The sequence below is a fragment of the Egretta garzetta genome, unplaced genomic scaffold (genome assembly GCF_000687185.1).
Source record: "Egretta garzetta isolate BGI_Z169 unplaced genomic scaffold, ASM68718v1 scaffold401, whole genome shotgun sequence".
NCBI classification, from domain to species: Eukaryota; Metazoa; Chordata; class Aves; order Pelecaniformes; family Ardeidae; genus Egretta; species Egretta garzetta.
This window is the reverse complement of record NW_009258651.1, coordinates 558097-580201: the sequence shown is the minus strand read 5'-3', so window position 1 is coordinate 580201 and position 22105 is coordinate 558097. Positions and strand designations below refer to the sequence as shown.

The 22105-nt window shown below is 36.3% G+C and overlaps 1 protein-coding gene across 1 annotated transcript in view; it reads left to right on the top strand.

The window, feature by feature from the left end:
• RDX (radixin) overlaps positions 1-21514 on the top strand; it is a 40795-nt gene extending 19281 nt beyond the window's left edge. The window contains 12 exon segments of the mRNA XM_035903776.1: positions 3868-3963; positions 6130-6404; positions 10207-10290; positions 10749-10895; positions 12356-12452; positions 13128-13291; positions 13944-14074; positions 16242-16289; positions 16292-16347; positions 17149-17241; positions 18056-18298; positions 19129-21514. Coding sequence (XP_035759669.1) covers positions 3868-3963; positions 6130-6404; positions 10207-10290; positions 10749-10895; positions 12356-12452; positions 13128-13291; positions 13944-14074; positions 16242-16289; positions 16292-16347; positions 17149-17241; positions 18056-18298; positions 19129-19293 — 1599 coding nt within the window. The 3' untranslated portion in view covers positions 19294-21514.
• The last annotated feature ends 591 nt before the right edge of the window (positions 21515-22105 follow it).

The following is a 22105-nucleotide window of genomic DNA, read 5'->3' as shown; positions in this document are numbered from 1 at the left end:
TAGAAAGACAACTGAATAACACTGTGTCTGCCCCACAGAGCTGCTTGCTCGCTCCCCCCTGATGGGATGGGGAGAGAATCGGAAGGGTAAAAGTGAGAAAATTCGTGGCTTGAGATAAAGACAGTTTAATAGGGAAAGTAAAAGTCATGCATGCAAGCAAAGCAAAATAAGGAATTCATTCAGTACTTCCCATCGTCAGGCAGGGGTTCAGCCATCTCCAGAAAAGCAGGGCTCCATCACACGTAATGGTGACTCGGGAAGAAAAATGTCATCACTCTGAATATTCCCCCCTTCTTTCTTCTTCCCCCAGCTTTATATGCTGAGCATGACATCCTATGGTATGGAATATCCCTTTGGTCAGTTGGTCAGCTGTCCTGGCTGTGCCCCCTCCCAGCTTCTTGTGCACCCCCAGCCTCCTTGCTGGTGGGGTGGGGTGAGGGAACAGAAGAGGCCTTGACTCTGTGTCAGCACTACTCAGCAGTAATGAAAACATCCCTGTGTTATCAACACTATTTCCAGCACAAATCCAAAACGCAGACTCACAGAAGATACTATGAAGAAAATTAACTATTCCAGCCAAACCCAGCACACACTGTTATTGAGAGGATTGGTCTTCAAGGTTTATGCAGAAATGGTGGATGTGACAGTAGACTTGTTGGTTATTGCTTGCAGAAAATAACATCTCCATGAATTTAGCGGATGTCTAGTGCTCCTCTACATTTTTGGTGAACAACTTGTCCTCTTTTTCAGTCTGTGGTTCTTTTAAGCTTTTAGTTGCTGTTTTCTGGAGTAGTTGATTTGTTTCCCATTCCATGTGTGTGTTCATCATCTTCATCTACTAGCAGAAAAGAATTCAGCATTTGATATCTGAGGCTTTCTCTTTTCCGTTGTGAAATTCGGTATAGTTCTTATTTAGTGCACAACCTCTTTTTTTTTTTTTTTTAATTACTCATATTTCAGAAGGTATCTTAACATACTTATCATCAGTCCTTCTGTCTGTTCTGTCAGTTGTCAGAATGGGCAAGAGGGGATCTGTCCTCCTTTAGTCAATCAATTTAACATCTATAACTTTCCTAGGAGAGGAAGAACCCTGTGGTGGGTCTGTTTACACACTGGTGGTAATGGTGGGGGTTGTTTTGTTTTGTTGTTTTCAATAAGGTGTTAGCACTGAGTGTCAGTACTTTACTGCAGTTGCCTTTCAGAAAGAATGGGAGGCTTGTCTCCTTTATTTTGAGTTATACCCCACTGGCCTTTCCAGATATCTCAGGAGCCTCCCTTACGATCTTTCAGAAGCTGGCTCAATACAATTCTTGCTAGGTTATCTTTATGTGTATGTTTTGATTTGCCAAAACATGTCTGTTGCTCTGGTTGCATTTCTTCTCCAAGAAGTTTTTATTGCCTATGAAGTTGTAGGATGTGATGGTGTATAGATCTGTTTTATAGATATGATGAAAACTTACCTGAAGCCACTTCATGAATCTTTTGAGTCAGAATCAAACTCCTGAGTTTTGCCTTCTATACTTATTTTTCATATCACACTACTGTGGTACATCAGTGCTTATATTATCTCGGTACAAAGTTTCAGAATTCTTTTTTCTTTTTCCTTTGACCTGAGAGGCAGTGATAGATGATGCTCTTACCTTATTTGTGGAATCTGAAGTAAAACAAGCTAATGTGTAAGCTGTTTTTAATGGTGGTTTGCAAGCACGTGTAACTGCATTGAAGTGGCCAAGTTGTCTGTATTTAAATTATGTGCATCTCAGTTGAAAGGCTGTAGTTAGCAGGTGAGAGCAAAATGTTTTGACGTGAGCATAATCACTTGTCTTCTTATGCCTCTTGGGCAGAGCTGTTGAGCATCTGTGGTTCTTACTGACTTTTGCAGCTCAGGGAGCTGATCAGGTACAAAGGCTCGGCCTGCACAGTTGCAAACTAAAGAGCGTTCTCTGAGTCATCTGATAAAGCCGTAAATAGCATCATATAGGAGATCTGTGCCAAAAGAAGCAGTGGGTCTGAAACTTCTGCATTGGGACACCAAATTTAATGTTACTCAGGGCCATACTGGTAACATAAACTTCTTCTTAACATTTATTATGTTCTAAAGTAAATGATGTAGGAATTCTAGAGAAAACAACTGCTTGCTAAAGGAATTGGGTTGGATCCATGAGCATTGTCCATTCTGTGCTTTGGAGCTTGAAAGTGAAAAGGGTAGAGGAGGAAACAACGGGCGCTTGAATGATTGTGCAAATATGCAAGGCATCAGAAGTAAGCTTGCACAGCTATCTTGTGACATTTTCTAATTTTAAAATCTTAATTTTGCAACCCGATAGTACTACTTTAAAATGGAGGACGATCTATGTGTAAAATTCTGTTTACTTCACATGCATCTGAATGCTTCCATAAAACAGCCTTCAGTAAACCAGCTTGCCAGCATGGTCCAACCCAAGCACATACGTAAGTACTGCCATACTGGATCTTTTGGAGCTGGAGTTTACAGGTTTTTTTAATAATCTTTGCTGGACCTTTCTGCTTAATTGCTTATTGAATCCATGTATACTTTTACTATGCAAAAGACTTGTAAGATAGTTCCACAGTTTCATTATACTCTGTGCAGTAAAAGTGCTTCTTTTTGTTTGCTTTGAACCTGCTAGCTAATGATTTCTGTTGATTCTCTTTATTTCTCATGGTGCAAGAATTATGAACAATAATTCTCTATTTCCCTTCTACATGTCATGCAAGTCTTAAAGACCTATATAATATTTTTCCTTTCCTCATTTCTCTGTCAGTAGTCTCGGTTCTCATCTTAGCTATGCAGAAAATGTTCCATGTCGTTGATCATTCTTTTCAATGCTTCTGAAACATTTCCAGTGCTTGCAGCATCCTTTTTTAAGTTGATGTGATCAGTCCAGATGTAGTATTAGAGATTTGGGAATACCATTGACATGTATAGTAATATAACAGCTTTGTTGCTTTTTTCCTTTACAGCGAGAACTATGTTCACATAATTAAAATCGTTGTCTTTTATGTACAGTATTTTGTTTTTATTAAATACCATCTTTTATTGAAGTTCATCTTCCTTTTTACTGTTCATTCACAGATCTTTATGGAAGGCTTTCTGCAGCAGATTTTGTCACATCAGTTTCATCCTTTTTTGCAGATCACATATGAAGTCCTGGGGGACTTCTCTAGGGGTTCCACTACAAGTCTTGTGAAAACAGTTTGGTTTTTTTTTTTTCTTTCTTTTAAACTAGTATATCCATAAAAGGACTGTCCCTCTATTCAAGGTTTATTTTGTTTCTTTAGTAACCTTTGGTGATAGATCTGATCAGAGGAAATTCATGTATGGTTTATCAGCTAGATCATACTTATGCCTTTTATCATTAACTCTTAGATCATATCAAAAACATTTGAAGGAGTTGATTCATCCTCATTACCTCATACTTGTCCACAAGTATTATTCTTTATTATTATTCTTTATTACAGTTTCACCAGTTGTCTTCTGTTGAAGTGGACTTACTTGACTGTAGGTGTGCAGATCACTTCCCAGATGTGCTTTCAAATATCAGGGTCCTGTTTGCTACCTTATATTCCTCAGGTGCTGAGTTTGATGTGCGCAGTAAGCAGCACAATCCAGTTGGTGGTTTGGCAACATGGTGTTTGGGTTCATTTACGATTCTTCCCTGAACCTGATGTTCATTTAGAATGCTTCCCTGAACCTGATGTTTTGCTACTATTTTAATTTTTTTTTTTTTTTTTGTTCTTTTAAAACTTGATTACATTTTAGCTTGAGATGGTTTCTCTAGCTTAATCACCATTAAAAAAAAATCCTGGTGTAGTGATTACTGATGGTTGTGGATCATTTATCTTTAGGTGGTGAAAACTGTTGGTCTTCGTGAAGTCTGGTTTTTTGGGCTACAGTATGTGGACAGCAAAGGCTACTCAACTTGGCTGAAGCTAAATAAAAAGGTAACAATTCCCTAATATATAGGCAAGTGTACAGTTTGAAATTTACTTTTAGAAGGCTTGTTGCTCTAATGTTGTAGGTGAGATATAGCTGGCTTCAAATCTAGTTGAAAAGTTTCTTTTCGTTTGCTTCAAATGACAAAATAGTGTTCGGTTTTGTTAGTTATAAAAGAATATGCAAAGCTGTATCAACATTTAATTTGAGAAGGAGACACAATTTCCTGTATTTCCAGTACCCTGGTGATGCCTGCATTAGGAAAACTTAAATTCGTATGATTGTCCTATTCTCATGTAGCAAAATGTAATAGAATAAATGTTTTACAGCTGGGGTTGTGTGAAGTATTTGAGCTTCAGGAATTTGCATGTATACAACTATAGGATCTGTAAACAAGGCAACAATAATATGTTCCTAAACTTCTGTTTGGGTATCTAATAGGTAGATTGTAGGATAATTTTTGGTTTGTTTTTCCCCAACAGCACTGAGCACCTTTTATCTCCCAGCTGTTGGGAATCAGATTATTTTGTTTTAAATACTATTTATGAATTTGAATGGTCACTCTTTATTTTAATATTGGCTGTCAGGTTATTAATGGCACTGTTTAGAATAAAGAGATTTTTCTGAGTTCAACTTAATCAAGAATACCTTTTTTTATCTTCAGTATTAGGAGGTAAATTGGGAGGGGTTTAGGAGCAGGTACCGCTGAATGCATTTATATGATCTTTCCTTCTCTGTGGTAAATCCAGTGAGTTAAACCTGCTAACTACTAAAGCTACAGATACTTTATTAGCCCTAACAGCTTGTCTCCAGTGGTTGGAGACTACATGATTTGGTGCATCGTTTGCAAAAAATACAGAAGATATTGCTCTATGAAAGTCTTTAGCAAGTTAAGTTGCTGATGCAGTTCAGGAGCAGCAAGGGTGTGCTAATTTCTTTAACTTTGACTAAGGCAGTTATCTATTTTTTTATTGGTTTTTTTTTTTTTTTTGAAGCTTGTAATATTTGATTCTTAAATGCATCATCATAAACTGGCTCTAACTTGTACATTACTATTTAAATATTTGCGGTAAATACAGATAAGATCTGGTAAGTCACAGAATAGATGTGCAAATAAGTTTTTATTATGGTAAGAGCACATCTAATCGTTCACTGGTGAGATTGAAGTGAAATACTGTGTGTGTGAATCAGAAGCAGGTGGACAATAATGAAAAGAGAAAAACTTTTAAAATTGACATCTGAAAAGTTGAATATAGTACTTATGCTGCCTTATGTACGTGATTAAATGCTTGCATTATATTTACAGTTTTTGATACATCCTACAAGTCAAGCAAACAGATGCATCATTTCATGTGTAATGAAGAAGTTCTAGTGGAACTACTAGTGCACATAAAATTAAATGTGTAATAAAGTGCTTGAGGAACTGGGATGTATGAGATTTATTTTATTATGAATGTACCTTTTAAGAATCACTGTATTATTTGATGTTAAAATTAGTTTAATTTTGAATGTTTTTGCTTTAGTCATAATCAGTGCTAAAAGCTGAATCCAAACGAAATGGAAAATTCTACATAAAAATGAGTTTTTCTTGGAATTTGAAGTAGACGCTTAAAACTTAAGATGACCCCATCTGATCTCTTCATAGAAATCACTACTATAAGACTTATCCGTTCTAGAAAAATAATTTAGTTAATGGAATTACGTTTTTTGCACAGGAACAAAATACATGTATTTAGTTCAGTAGTTCAAAGACTTTTAAAAGAATCCAACTTTACACTTACATTGAAGAGAGATGCTGTAGTTCTAGCTAAAGAAACCTTGTTAGACCCTAATTTGTTACTTCTTGTGATTCATCCTTGGATATAGTTTAGATTTGTTTAACATGTATAACAACTTCTTTTTTTCCAGATCTTTATTGTGATAAATACAAATTCACACAAGCCTACAAAAAACCCTCTTAAACAGCCTTTGAGTAGTTCAAAATTGTTTGACTTACCCAAACTGGTGTACTTGATTCAACGCCACATGAACCTTTAGTGAGTTCCACAGTGGGCTTGTCAGGAAGCACTGATTTCAGTGTAGAGGAGCTAAAGAGTTCCTTACTACTGAGTTAATTGTCTTTAATATACCATTTAGTGCTCTTTTTAATTTCTTGCTTCACTCCTCCTCCTCAGGTAACACAGCAAGATGTAAGGAAAGAAAATCCTTTGCAGTTTAAGTTCAGGGCCAAGTTTTTTCCAGAGGATGTATCTGAAGAATTAATTCAGGAAATAACTCAGAGACTTTTCTTCCTGCAAGTTAAAGAAGCAATCTTAAATGATGAAATATATTGTCCACCAGAAACTGCAGTTCTTCTGGCTTCTTATGCTGTCCAGTCCAAGTATGGAGATTACAGTAAGGAGATACATAAGCTGGGCTACCTAGCCAATGACAGGCTTCTCCCTCAACGGTGAGTGAGGCTGGTTTTGGATCGTCTACTGCATATAAACTTGATTACGGCACGTTTTTTGTAATTAAAATATCAAGTCATGATGTGCATTTAGTGGTAGCTTTCTTAAGAGTGCATGCATGGTTTTGCTGGTAAAATTTAGAGATCCTGATTTAGTCTCTAAATAACAAAGAAGCGTCACAACAATGGGTTTCTTGAGACTTATTTCCTGTCCTGTCCACAACAATCTGCACAGATTTAGTTGAACAAATTTCCAGAGTACTCCAAAGATGATCTAATGTTCTGGAGGCTTGATTCTGCTAAATTAAAATCAAAATATTCTAATGTATAAGTCACTAAGATTCATTTGATACTCATTCCTTCTCTTCAGTTCTTGATGGTTTTGTACACTTAAGTGATAATAATTTCCTGAAAATAATTACAAAGCATATTGCAAATTAAATATATTGCAGAAAAATGCTATCCTGGACAGAAAACTTAGAAACTAAATTGTTGCCATTGCTGTTGAGTGTAAACTCTTTTGTATCAGTCATCCATCTATGTGATTAGGAAAAGTAAGCACCAATATAATATTTCTGTTTCTTTACGCAACCGAAACCATGCTCCTGGCAGCAAGAGAAGCATTGCAACACAAATATACCAAGTTAGACAATTTTGTTGGTGTAGATGAACCTATAGTGATGTATCCTGGAAAAATGTGTACTTACTAAATATGTAACATTAATGCATCTTCAGAGAAGTGAAAGCCATGGAATAATTTGAGGTTTCTTTAAAAGTCATACTTTGTCTCTTTGGTTTGAAAACTAAAAGTGGAAACTCACTTATTAGTGTAACTACACTTGAGAATTTTCTAGCAAGCAAAAAAGCATTTTTAAAGGATTGTGGTGAAGTGTTGAAAGAAATATTTCTGACAATGTTTCAAATTTCTAAAAATCCTGGCTGAGAGTTTGGTTTTGGCTGTTTACTTCTTTCTTGTGACAGTGAAGTCTATACCTCTTTCTAAAAAATACTCTCTGATAGGAAGGCAGGGAGATGTAGAACCAGTAAAACTGTCATTACTGAATGTTTGTTCACAAATCTTGGGTTTTGCTCAGTTATGATGACAACCTGTGAACACTGGAGTGCTTGTGTATGACACCAGCTGAAATACTTAAGATGCTCCTTTTCAGTAGACAAATGTTCAGATGATTTCCCAGCATATGCTTTCAACCAGCCGTGTGCCAGTCTGCACTGAGAGAGCACATAGCTTTTGTATTGATTCTAACACAACTATTCCTGTTTTGCCTCCTGTCACCAGGAGAATTGCCAGAAAACTATTGAGTACCTCATACAAATACTTCAGAACAATATACAATGTAATGTCAGAAATACTTGTTTCCCCAAGTAGACTAGCTTTGCAAAATTTATTGAAAAAGGTGAGAAATATTTTCAGTTCCCATTAATTACAGAATCTTAATGTTCACCTGTCAAAACTACTGCACATTTCTTGGCTCAAAACTATGTGCTGGGTAGCAACAAGGCATCAAGTCCTTGCTGGTTACTCTGTTGCAACAGTCCTTGGGTATCTGCTGGTGATGTTTCATCAGTAGCTTGTGAAAAGAGAATGGAGGGGACCAAATCAAGAGATGGATATCACCAAAGACATTGCCAGCTCTGTTGAGGATATCATAAAACACAGAAACATTTGAGGTTGGAAGGGGAGCTCTGAAGATCATCCAGCCCCCCTACTCAAAGTAGAGTCATCTAGAGAGGTGGTTGATGCCTAGTGCCGGTCAATGTTAAGAGTCACTTGGACAATGCCCTTAATAACATGCTTTAACTTTTGGTCAACCCTGAAGTGGTCAGGCAGTTGGACTAGATGATCACTGTAGGTCCCTTGCAACTGAAGTGTTCCATTCTAATTACAGGAGGTTGCTCAAGGCCCTTTCCAGTTGGGTTTTGAATATTTCCAAGGATGGACGCTCTGCAGCCTCTCTATTCTATGTTTAACCACATTATTAGTAAAGAAATAAAAAATTCTGTTCAAGTATATTTCAGTTGCGCCTGTTGCCTCGTGTCTTTCAATTGAAATTCAATTCAAAAAGAGGAAAGTGCGAAGAATTTCTGTAGAAGTAGAAATTTCACTTAATTTGGAAAGCCCAAGAAACCACAAGTCACCATGCCTGCAGAGCTTGTGAAGTCTCCCTTCATAAAGGGATATATTCAAAAGCTGTCTAGATGTGGTCCTGGCTGTAGGTGACCCTGCTTGAGCAGGAGGTGGACAAGATGACCTTCAGAGGTCCCTTCCAACCTCAACCATTCTGTGAAGAAGAGCTTAGAAGCAGGGCTTTTATTTTCAGATGGGCACTTGTGTGACATAATCCTAGGACTGTGTATTTTGCAATATCCTGTTGTCTTTTAATTTTTTTGATTGTTAGCTTTATGTTATACTGCTATGAAAGTGTTTGAAGACCTTGTGAATGTCTGTTGGAGGAGTAGAAGAAATAATGGTGAAAAGCAGCTCACAATGTAAAAATCAGGCCTGATTTAATTACAGAACTTCTTTAATAAATTAACGTTGTCCTAGAGGACTTTGGATTAAAATTTTTATGTAATAGAAACTTGTACATGATTGCCAGGATGCTTTTAGATTATTTACAGGCAAAGCAGGCTGTTCTACTTCGTGTGTTCTGTAACAGGCTTCTCTTAAGTATTATATTCAGGGCTTATATTTATATTCAAGGCTAAAGATGAAGAAACAAACAGACAAAAAGGATGTCTTGTCGTTGTATGTTCTTGTATCATTTAGCTGTGAACACGTCAGCTTTGTGCAGGTACAAAAACTAAGACCTCAACCTAAGTTTTGAGGAGGCAAGCCTGTCAATAAGGATGCACGCTGAGCAAATCAAAATGCAGTATGGCTCCTACTGAAAAGCACTCTTCACTAGATATGGGGCAGAGTAGCAAATCAAGTGACAGAGAGATCCTATAACAGAAGAAACACTTTGGGTAGTATCCTCTGTATCACTCAGTTAGTAGTAAATCCATACCTTCCTGAGTAAAGAGAAAGGAAGGAAAACAATTATTCTGACTTCTTTCGTAAGATTATTTTGCAGTCTCTTTTTTGTTTTGTTTTTGGTTGAGGTTTTTTTTGAATTGTCGTTTAAAATAACTTCTCTAGGAATGCTTGAAATGCTAGGTGCATGGAATAAAAGCATAATAAAGTTATCACGTGCATTTGACTTCTTACTCCAGTACTACATTGAAGTTCTAGTAGGTCCAAACATAATCCTGTCATTGCAGCCTGCTGTAGATAAACCTCAAATAGTTTTCTGAAACGGCTTCGCTACTGATTTTATTTATAAAAAACCCAAAATAAAACCCCAACAAGCTGGTCTTAATGTGTTACTTTTTCTTTCAGATGACAGCAGAATGAAAGCTTGAGTGTATCTGTGCATACCTAGAGATTAAATTGCAGAATTGTGGTATGAGGATTTTATAGGTCTGCATTTTCAGGTGCTCTGAACGTTACATTTTATGACTGTATTGAAAGTTGAAATATGCCGTGGTGTGACTTTTATATTACAAAAAGTATAGAATACTATGAAAAAAGAAGTGTTCACATTATTTTAAAAGTGTATTTGTTGAAATACAAAGTTTCTGCATCTGTCTGGGTTAAAAAGATGAGCAGTGTATAGGAAGTCATGCTTAACTTTATTCTATTAAAGCATAAGTTATGTTGTGTGAATAAACTTATTTTTATAACTTTAGGAGATTAAATTGGTTGTCAGTGTCATTTAATAGAAACAACTTCTGTTCACAGTGTGTTAGAACAGCACAAACTGACAAAAGAACAGTGGGAAGAAAGAATACAGAACTGGCATGAAGAGCACAGGGGAATGTTAAGGTAATTAGAAAATGTTCGAAGACCTTTAAGGTTTGTTTTGTTGTTATTATAATTTGAGACATTATATTTATTTGGAAACCACTTTCCTTTATTGTGACCAGGGTAGGCAGTTATTAAAAACTTCCATGAAAGCTGGGGTGATGGTTGAGTTTCTAGTTAGGTTACCTACATGATTTCTGTTAAGGTTGTCAACTGCCTTTGTCCAGAGTTGCCTGCCTTTAAAATATACTTATTTCCTTAGCTCATGGGGTGAAAAGACAAAGAGCGGTGATTGAACTATACTTGGGTATTAGGGAGTAGAGCTCTACAAGTATCTGAATCAAAATACACATGAATTTCAAAGAGAGACTTAATTCCTAACTAAATTTTACACTAAATAGTTATTCTGCAATTCCCTTATTTTTACAATGTACTTTTGACTTGTCTACACTATGCCATTTTTTTTCTTCTTTCATCAGGGAAGATTCTATGATGGAATACCTTAAGATAGCACAAGACTTGGAAATGTATGGAGTCAACTATTTTGAAATAAAGAATAAAAAAGGAACTGAATTGTGGCTAGGAGTTGATGCTTTGGGTCTGAATATTTATGAGCATGATGATAAGTAAGTGGCTAATACTCATTTTGCAGTTTTGTCCTAGGAGATCCTATCTGAGATTATACAAACCCTACCTTATTGTGTGTTCAGTAACATCTAGCAAAACAGGTTCTTAAAGACCTTCTCATCTATGTAGAAGATAGAAAAAGAGACATAGATGTTAACTGCTGAAATATTTGAATTTTGAAGATTAAACAGGGATGCAAAAGAAGGGAAAGGAAGAGCAGTTATGTATAAACTTAAATTTATGTTGCTTAATATGGATGTGTGATAGCTAGACCGTCTTTATATGGTTTCTTTCTGTACTTTTTGCTCCCTCAAGACTTCCTCTTCAGTCAGGATGAAAGGACATTGAGAAGCTGAGCAACATATTTAATGAGAAACATTTTGTAAGACTAGGACTATAGCTGTTAGAGCATGAAGAACTTCGGTATCTAAAAGTGAAACCTTTTAGACATCAAAGAAAATAGATTAACCTTGTGTCCTGATAGAGAGATCAAAGATTCTGTCTTACTTGAAGAGAGATAAAGCTGAAATGTGCAAAAGTTGAAGAATCTGAAAACAGAAGAACAGGCTTATTCTTTTGTTTATTTCCAAACACTTGTTAGTAGTATCTGATGTCAACAGTCCTTTCACAGTGATTTGAAGTTAAATGTGATGTGTCAAACACCAGATAACAGCTGTCAATTGAACTGGAACTTAATGCTCTTGGATGTATATGCTCTGTAACAAAATTCTGTAAGTCTTAATTGCCATTAGATGGCAATATAACTCCTGAAAGAAGGAATTACTCAGAAAATGTTCAGATCAGATTGAATGATCAATCTGGTTTTGGTATTCTTTAACTCTTGATAGTTAGCAATCAAATACTTAAATATTTTCTAATGCTTGTAATTAAGAAAATATAAATTGAAAAAAATTAAGTGCTTATGGAGAAAAATATTTACAGTTATGCAGTTGGTGCATAACTTTGCAATGGTTTCTGAACTGAATTTATTTTACTTAAGATGCAAGGGAAAAAAATTTAACTTGAGCTTTGGAAATGTAAGATCACTTATCTTATGTCTGAGTTAAACCAAAGTACAACATTGCTGAAAGCTAATTTAATTTCAGCCTTTGGAATGTCAGACTTTTCTTAAACTAAATAGTTATTCTTTTCACTGAAAATTATCAATAGCTTATAAAGGATCAGTACAATTGTGATGCTTAGCATCTATTTAATGATGATAGAATAAGTCACAAATTGAAATTTCTGAATTCCTCCTGTTAGTGCCATGTGATTTATTTATCTAATTTATTCATGTGATGGAATAATGTGTAAAAAAATTGTCTATCAAAATATGCTTGAACTGTTACGTTTTGTAAATGTAATTAAGTGTGATAGTGAAAATGGTGCAGTTGAGACTTAGTGGACACAAATAAAATGCGCATCTTTGCTTCTAATGAGAACTTTTTTCTTTTTGAAGGCTGACACCCAAGATTGGTTTTCCTTGGAGTGAAATAAGAAACATCTCTTTTAATGACAAAAAATTTGTCATAAAGCCGATTGACAAAAAGGCCCCTGTAAGTAGTGTGTAGAATTGTATGCCTTTGTATATGAAGAGATTTAAGCCTGCAGGGACTTGCCCTGGCAATATGGCATGAGTAAATATTTTGTGACATTTATTATTCTCATTGGTAAAATAGTCAGTAAACAAAAGGATTTTTTTATTTTGATCTATGGTATGTTTATTTTCTCTCTCTTCCTTCTGGTTGATGCTCTTCAAGATTTTTTTTGTTTTGTTTTTTATTTAAGTCAGCTAATATTTTTTGATGCATTGAAAAGCCACAGTATAAGATGCTAAATTCTCTGGCCTTCCATCTCTGTCCTTTTTTTTTTTTTTTTTTTTTTAACATTACAGCAGCACATTTAATGAGATTTTCTAGGTCAAAACTCGTTGGTTAACTAACTTATTGAAATAGAGTAGAGAATCATCTCACTTGTTTAGAAGTTTAAATAAATAATCTTGTGGAAACAAGGTAACCTCTACATGGAGGAATCCAGGTGTAATTTTGCATTTATCTTGCAAGTTTCTCACGGTAACTAGATTTATAGATTATGGTGTTGGATTGCTCAGAGGATGAATGTCAGCATATTTGTAAGTTTAAATTTAACAAATGCAAGCATGCAGTAATTCTTTGCGTCTTGTCACAACTGTATTTTTAGATTAATGGATATGCTGCAATTATTTTTGCTAGGATTTTGTTTTTTATGCACCCCGTCTGAGAATTAACAAGCGAATTTTGGCACTGTGTATGGGAAATCATGAATTGTACATGAGGAGGAGGAAACCTGATACAATTGAAGTGCAACAGATGAAGGCCCAAGCTAGAGAGGAGAAACATCAGAAACAATTGGAAAGGTAATTAACAAACTTCCATGAAACAGAAAAAAATTCTTCCTACCCTTTTAAGAAAACTAAGTCATGAGATAGCAGACATCTTAGCGTTCTAGAAGAGAGAGAGCTACTTTACCTTCTGTAATATGTAAGCAGGTTTGTGGATTGGTGTGGCTCACCTGTCTTAATAGAATGCCGTATCTTTTTTGAGCTTTCAGCATAGTAATAGTAGCTGTACCGTTGTTTTGCATTATATTTTTGTGAAAGTCTTAACTCTCTGTTGCTTGCTCCTTAGGGACTTTTTTACTCTACAGGTGAACCTTTAAAACAAGTTCAGTGAAGAATGTCATGACTTAACCTTTTGTATATTTAAAAATTAGTGTTGCCATTTCTAGCCCAGGTGAAACATCAGCTATGTCTAAAATGCAAGTATAATTGTGGATTTACCTGGCTGAACTGCAACCAAGGCTGCTGATCAGTTCTGTTCACAAATTGTTCTTCTGTACAGTATTTTGAAACAGAAAGTTGCTGGTTCTTGGGTTGTAAACTGAATTTGAAACATGTAAAATGATGTGCTTCTCTACTGGCTGAGTAAACTGAAAAATAGGCTACTGGCATCCTTAGAGTAGAACTTAATCTGTTTGAGGTTAAAAAAAACTTCTACTGTTTTTTTCAGGGCACAGTTAGAAAATGAGAAGAAGAAAAGGGAGATAGCAGAAAAGGAAAAGGAAAGAATAGAGCGTGAAAAGGAAGAATTAATGGAACGCTTAAGACAAATTGAGGAACAAACAATGAAAGCTCAGAAAGGTGAGCTCTTGCTGGTCCTGGTTTTCTTATATCTGATAACAGTGTTTAGTTCAGTTGGGTAGTTCAGTTCCACAATTCTCTCGGTATGTGTGTTTTTTTGGTCTTGTTTTTTAAATTTATTTTATTAATAATAACAAGAATTTAGCAATGTATTATTTAAGAGGCGAGATTCTTTTTCATTGTTGAGAGTTAAAAGATGGTGTGTGTGCGTGTGTGTGCATTTGTAATATAAAACTAATACTTAATACAGCAAAAGCTTCCATTTAATAAACAGGAAATTAATGCGTACACAGTTCAACTCAGAATTATGAAATGCTTAAAGTGCCAAAAACCTGGAGTTGGAGGGAACAGGGAAATTGGAGAGGAAGATTCAAAGTACTTGCTCTAGGATTTTGTTGAATTTAGCTTTTCATTTGGAAATTCCTTGTTCCTTCATTTTCCTCTTCCCTTGTAAGTTTTGACAATTTAAATATCAAAATCTTGTCAGATTTTAGTTGAATAAATGTAGTTTCACCAATCACAGTTCTTTGTTTTGAACCATCCTCTAGAGTCCCTGCCTCCACTACTTCCCAGTCCTTCCTCTCCATGTTCTTTTTGCTTCAGGTTTTGGTTCATATTCATAAAAGTTCTGTTCCTCTCTTCTGTTCATAACTGCTGGCTTCAGACACGGTAGACAGAATCACTGACTAAATCTATGCAAATAAATTACATATGCCTGGCACTGTTCTCCAGCTCTACCCCCATATTTTTCAGTCTTTCAATGCAGAACAGGTTGGACACATCCAGACAGGTAACTCACAAACTATGCCTTGGAGTTGTTTAAAGGAGACCTATTTAGCCCAGGACAAAACAGTGTCAGGGTGATTCTAAAGGTTTAACAATGTACGTTTTTTCATAACTGTTGTAAGCAATGTAGCCTAACTTCAGATGCAATACATACTGTTCATGTGTTGCTGGTCTTTTTAACCTTCTATTCACATATGGAAGTGTTTATGTAAATAGTGTCTGTGTTCTGTAGTTTACTTGGTAGTTAAGTGTTCTCCATCTTCACAGGAAGATTGAGTAATGTGTTTAAATATTTATGCATTTTATTTAATTTTCTAAGTACTGCATTTGTACAACTCCACGTACTTGTAATGCTGTTCATTTCATTTTATAACTGAAGCAGTAGGCCTGGAAAACCAACAGAAGAATATTAATTGCATGAGAACCTACTTAAAACTACAAGTGCAAAGATTAAGCATGTGTCAGCATACCTGGGCAGTATATAAAAATACTTTTTTATATAAAAAATACTTTTTTAGTATTAAAGCATATGGTGAAGAGCAAATGGATCATTCCAATAACTGGGCAGTTGTTTAGGTTTTATGGTGAAGGAATCTATGCCAGCTATGCCTAGACAAAAACATAGTGGAAAATTTATCATTAGAATCAGCAAGGAGCTTCAGAAGAATTTTTTCATAGTCTCTTCATTTTGCACATCAGAGGAGCCTCTTTTGCCTGTGCAAATCTTAACTTGCAGTGCTGGTAGATTATTACTTTTTCCTATTTCACTCAGTGTTCTGCCCTTTAGATTGCAATATTTTGCTAACCAGGCAGTTAGACAACTATTATCCCTCCCCTGATTTAAAATTTTCCTGTCTGCACATTTTTGGCTCTGTTCTATGGAGAATTTTTCTGACCCTTCCAATGTGTCTTAGATCATTTTGCTGGAGGCACGTGCCTAAATTGTCTGTTGCAATTAAGGATTCCTTGTCAGGCATTTCAATAGAGTAGAAGAGTATTTTGCTCTTTTTACTGTAAGAGAGTATGATTTGATGTATATAAAATCACCTCAGTAGTAAGAGTGAGGTTGTATGTGCAAGTATATGTACGTATATTTGAGTGTTTAGTTTTATCAGCAAGGTGATGATTTTCTGAAACACTGGGCTGTCAGGTGAGATGAAATATATCCAAAGTATGTCCGGGGGTGGGGTGGGGTGGGGGGGGTGGAAATCAGATGTGGAGCATAACTTCAGGTAACATACTCAACAGCTCTTCTTAGCTTGAGGCAGCCTTGACAGCTTTCTAGTTTACTTTATTTTGAGCGTGTTACAGCTCTTACTTGTGTTACATATGAGGAAGAGCCAGGTAGTGATATCTTGCCTGCAAACTTTCCTTTTGGCAGAGCTAGAGGAACAGACTAGAAGAGCTCTAGAACTGGATCAAGTGAAGAAGCTAAAGCTGCTCTAGCCAAGCAGGCAGCTGATCAGATGAAGAACCAGGAGCAGCTAGTAAGACACTCTAATGCTATTTTGAAACAAATTGAAAAAGACAGTTGAAAATTTAGCCTTTATTCTTCATTATATCTAATTTGTCAAATGGACAAGTACATTGAAACACAAATAAAAGTATGTGAAATATAGGTACAGATTGTTGGGGGGAACAAGAGTAGCTTCCTTCTGCAGTCCGCTGGGAAGCCTGTTCTCTGAAGTAGGTCTGTTCTGAAGCTTCATGATGGTGGGGGGGAGTTGGTGACACTGTGGGGTTTTTGTCATTTGGGGGTTTTATTGGTTTTTTTTCCCTGTTTCCAGCATTTACCGTATCTTTTCAATTCTGTGCTGAACGTCCAATTCAAGATTTGCGCATAATAACTGAGAAAGGCATGAAAAGAGTAGAAAAAATGATTTCTCAACTATAAATGAACTTCCATCTTCTGTAAACTCAGCACACAATTCTGAGGACAAGATTTAGCTTAATAGTACTGAGATTATGATGCAGAAACATAACCTTATTTGTGGAAGCATTGAAGTTGTATTAAACTAAAACAGCCCCAAATGCTAATTTGTAACTACAGCTCGCTCTTTCCCAGCAAGCTTTGGGAGTGTGGAAGATAAACATTTTTTTTCCTGGACTTATTTCCATCAGGCAAGAGTACTAATTAATTTCCTGTCATGTATGCTTAAAATTTCTATTTTTAGCAGAGAAGTGATGGATGGTAACTAAGTCTCTTTGAGTCTGATTGCAGCAAAGACTCTCCTTTCTTCCATTGTTACCAGATCAAAACTTCTACTTCATTTTTTTGTTTGTTTCAGGCGGCAGAACTTGCTGAATTCACTGCCAAGATTGCACTTCTAGAGGAGGCCAAGAAAAAGAAAGAAGAGGAGGCCTCAGAATGGCAGCACAAAGTAATGAGCTCGTTCTGTGTCAAGTCAGAACTTCAAACTAAGGGAGATGAGTGTGTAAATCCCACTGGAAGTCCATGGGATTGTATCTCTCCCTTTGGCTTCAGAGAAGCCTTTCTTAAAGGATTTTGTTCTCCAGTCTACTGAAGCCAGCCTATACTTCTATTTTACTCATTTCTTAATATTAAATAGTCATGAAAGGGGGGAAATTCTCATCACAAAGGTATGATCGATGATTTGAAATGGCTTCCTTATATATGATGAAATAGATGGGAGCTTTGTGTTGGAGAACACAACACCTCCGGAGGGAGATGTATAAAATCATGAGTGGTGGTGAAAAGATAAACCAGAACAACAACAAAGGCACATCAAATGCAACTGGACAACAGTTTAAAGGAAAATCGTGTTTCTTCACAAAATTTGTAATTAGCTATGGGATGTGAATACTAATTGTGTACGCAGGTTCAAAAAGGTGATTGAACACATTCTTATACATTCTGGTGGAATGTGAAATTTGAAGACCGTCTTTGATTTAGGAAGTCCCTGAGCCTCAAATTTAAGAGGCTAGGAAAGTTGGAAAGCAATCACTGTGACTGCCCTATTCTCTCACTCTTGCCTACTGCTGGAAATAGCTGGTTTTGAGTCATATCTTTTCTACCCTGTATTCCTATTTGACAATTTTCAGTGTGTAAGCTAATCATGTCATTTATAGAAGACAGTTCCTATGTGTCTGAACACATCTCAAATGTTTATTTTTATTTCTCTGACTCTTCATAAATCATTTTAAAAGATGCTAAGTACTGTTTACTATATTTAGGCTTTTGCAGCCCAAGAGGACTTGGAAAAGACCAAAGAAGAACTGAAATCTGTGATGTCTGCTCCTCCTCCACCTCCTCCCCCACCAGTTATTCCTCCAACAGAGAATGAACATGATGAACATGATGAGAACAATGCTGAGGCCAGTGCAGAACTGTCTTCTGATGGTGTCATGAATCACAGGAGCGAGGAAGAACGGGTAACAGAAACACAGAAAAACGAACGTGTTAAGAAACAGCTCCAGGTAATGAAGATTCATAGTTGTATCAACATAATTCAGGCTTTGGGTTTTCATTCTTTATTTGTCAAAAATCTCACTGAAATTACGGTATGCCAAGGAAACAGCTTTTTTATCATGTAGTAGGTTTATTACTAATTTACCAACCAATATCGTTGGTAGTGTAATGGATAGCAAGACTGGATGTAAGATTGTGCTTTATAGCTTATTTTGTGTTTATTTGCAGTCATTCATAGTCGTTATAAATGAAAAACTGAATTATGCCCATTTTGGATTAATCTTATTTCCCTGAAATGGAGCATTTCCTACTAGACTAGTCTTACCCATCAAAGTATAATAATCTATGTTAGTGGTAACCCTTTGCCTTGTTATGAAACGTCTATTTGGGAAGGAAATAAAAGAAATGGAAAGCTGCTGCTTTTTCTGGCAGCAATATCTTAGTAGCATGTATATGTAATATCCTTTCTGCTTGGCCGACACTGAACAGGATCACAGAGATAAACAAGAGCTGTCTTTAGTCAAGCAGAAATTCTAAAATAAGGTCATTCTCCTGCTTTATCCTGTTGGTCCCTTTCTTCTTGGATGTTATGGTATGAGGGTTTTTTTTTTTTTATGCCCACGTTTATGTAAGGAAAGAATCGTATGTACTCCTTCTCTTTCCCCCTGCAGTCTTTCTGATAGACCTCACAGCTTAAGTTACTGAACAGCCCAACAAGCGTTTCATAGGTTGGCATTCAAGAAATCCTTATGCAAGTTGCAGAATAGTTGTTACCAGAATTTCCAGCATCATTAAAAGATTAGTCAAAGCACTTAAATGCAAATGTTTTATTCAACAGGCTTTAAGTTCTGAGTTGGCTCAAGCCAGAGATGAAACCAAGAAAACACAAAACGATGTCCTTCATGCTGAGAATGTTAAAGCGGGCCGTGATAAGTACAAGACTCTTCGACAAATCCGACAAGGCAATACAAAGCAGCGTATTGATGAGTTTGAAGCAATGTGAGAGCTGTTATTTTGCGTATATGTTCCTCGTAAAGCTGAACCACCAACAGAGAAAAAAGCAGGCCTTTGCAGATTTGATGGATTGCACCCCACTTTGCCAAAGCACTTAATACCAGTTTGACTACAGTGGCTAGAAGACAAATTTAGGGGAAGCTATTCAACAGTAAGGCAGTCTGTCATCCCTAGCTTTTTTGGGGGGAGGGTCTGGAGAACCACAGCAGGTTTTTTTCCCCCATCATGTTTTCAGTTTCATTGTTTCATATTTTTTTCTTTGGAAACTGGTGTGAAGTATATGACTGACAAGTGTATATGTATTGCTTAAACATTAAGAAATAGAAAGAAGAATGGAACTGAGCCTAAACCGGATAGGCACTGTTTCAGTATGAAGTTTGGAATCACATTTTTCACTGTAGCTACACTATTAAGAGTTTGATATTGCTGACTTTCAGTTTAGTTTTTTTTAATCCCAAGTGAAATTATTTGGTGTTTCATGTCCTGTCATCATTGATGGTTTTCTTTGCCTGCCTGTTCACAAAGGTCTGGATGGCAGGTGGTAGTTCCAGGAAATATTTTTAAATGGAACGCTACCTGTGGGCAGCACGTGGCTGCTGATAGGCTTGAATAAGTATTGCTTTTCCTAGGTTGTTATTTAGATGCGCAAAATGTTCTAATGCAGCAAAGGAAAAAAAAAAAATAATAAAGCTTCATGTGCTATTTGCTTGTAGTTATTTCATTTGCAGTAGGGAGACCTGGACCTTTCTGGCAAGGGAGCATATGAAAACATCAGTCCCAGGGAGGGGACAGTATCCTACCTCACTACTATATACATGATGACTGGTCCTTCAAACACCACGAAAAAACCCTGTTTTAAATTGACTGTCACTACACAGTGTTTATCATAGAATGCTAGGAGCCCTTACTCCTAGGACTTTGTTTTACTTTAAGATGGATTTATAGTGCTAAATACTAACTGCCTTTTGTTGAGTTTAAATTGTAAAAGCATCTTGTGTGTTTTAAAGCTGTAACCTGTCACTGGTATACTATCTCCTGGGAGGGGTGTAGAATGCGCGTGCAAGTTAGTTTGGGTTTCCAAATACAAAATGAAGGTTCCCAGAATTGGAGTCAACGTGTTTGTAGCTTCAGTTTTCAGTGAAGCTAGTATTGTAATTGTCACATCTGATGTCAGATCATTGTTATTAAGTCCTTCCCCTCTTGAAAAGGAGACCCGCTTTTTTGAGAAATTTGCTTAGAAATTGAACTTTAGAAATAACTTTACAGTTAATGTGGTCTGCAGTTATTCCTTCTGTTACAGTACCCTAGTAAATATCTACAGTGGAAGAACCCTGCTTTCTCTGAGGATGGTTCAGCTCTTTTCTGTTTGTTATTATGCACTCATAAATTTACACTTATCTATTAAAATTTGCCATTTTATTAAACATTTTTTCATGCACAATAGGTTTAAATTTCTTATGAACAGTCCAACTAAGTTTTTGGGTTTTTGTTTTTGTTTTTTTTTTTTATTTTGCGGAGTTAAAGGTTGGCTATGTGGGGTGACATCATGAAAATAAAATAAAGATACATTAATATATTTTTGGTTTGTGGGGCTAAACATATCTGGTTGACCGTGAAGACTGATGTGCAGATGGTGTGCACATGCTTCAAAATGCTGCTTGGTGGAAGGTGGTGTTTCTACTTGCAGTGCATTGTAAGAACAGCTTTTGTTTCACAGGCTTCGTACACTGAAGCTTAAGCAAATTTCTGAGTACTCAAACAGTTTGCCATAGCAGGTGAAATACTGTGCTTCCAGTGAGTTTTCATTTTTCCCTGGAAAGTGTGCACTAACACTGATACATCAGTTTCAGTGTTGGAGAAAAAATACCAGTAAAGTTTGCTGTTCGTAAATCTACAATATATAGAGTAGGGCTAAATGGATTAGATCCATTTATAAAACTGTGTGAATTTTTTTTTTTCTAAACAACCAGAAACAACCATTTGTAATATGGATTTTCACAGTGAACAAAGTGGTAATAGCTGCTGTCACCAGCAGTTGGGAACACTTACTGGTGCGGAAATACTAAGAATACATTTAATTATTACTTGGTGAAGTAATTTTCCACATGCTTTTTCCTTTAGCATCATGTTTTGTGTTGTACAATTAAGCTACAATTTCATCTACTATTTTGGATAACGTTCATTGGTTAACAATAAAGAGATACAGTTAATTTCTCTGAGGTCCATTGTTGTTATTTAATGCACTTTCTTCTGACAGCTTTGGTAAATGCACTGTAATAGGCCTTTTCCAGAGCAGTGTGCAAATTTTGATCGTGTTTTGTTTCACACTCTGGGTCAAAATGAAATTTAAGAAAAAAAAAAAAAAATTCCAAATTGTATCCCTAGAGGATGGTACTCTGCATAAGAAATTACCACATACGGCTGGGAGGAAGCACTGGTGATGGTCAATTCAAAATGGGATGTGAGTCATCAGAGCAAATTGGCTTTCTTGAGAACAGGGGGTAATTTGGCCACATAAGAGCTCTATGGGAAATGTAAGAACTTTCAATCACTGCCTTCATATTGATTAGCCCCAGATTAAGTGAAACTTAATTTAATAGGTCAATGTCTTAAGCGCCAGGAAACCTTGATGTGGTTTTTTGATACCGCACGTTATAGTGAACGGTGCTGTCAAATACATGCATGTCCATATGCTTTAGGGAATGGCGAATTTATGGGCTTTTTCATCTCAAACACTTGGAGTCGACAGGAACAGTCCCATATAAATAGGTACACAAATTAATCTGTTGAGCAGCTCTCAC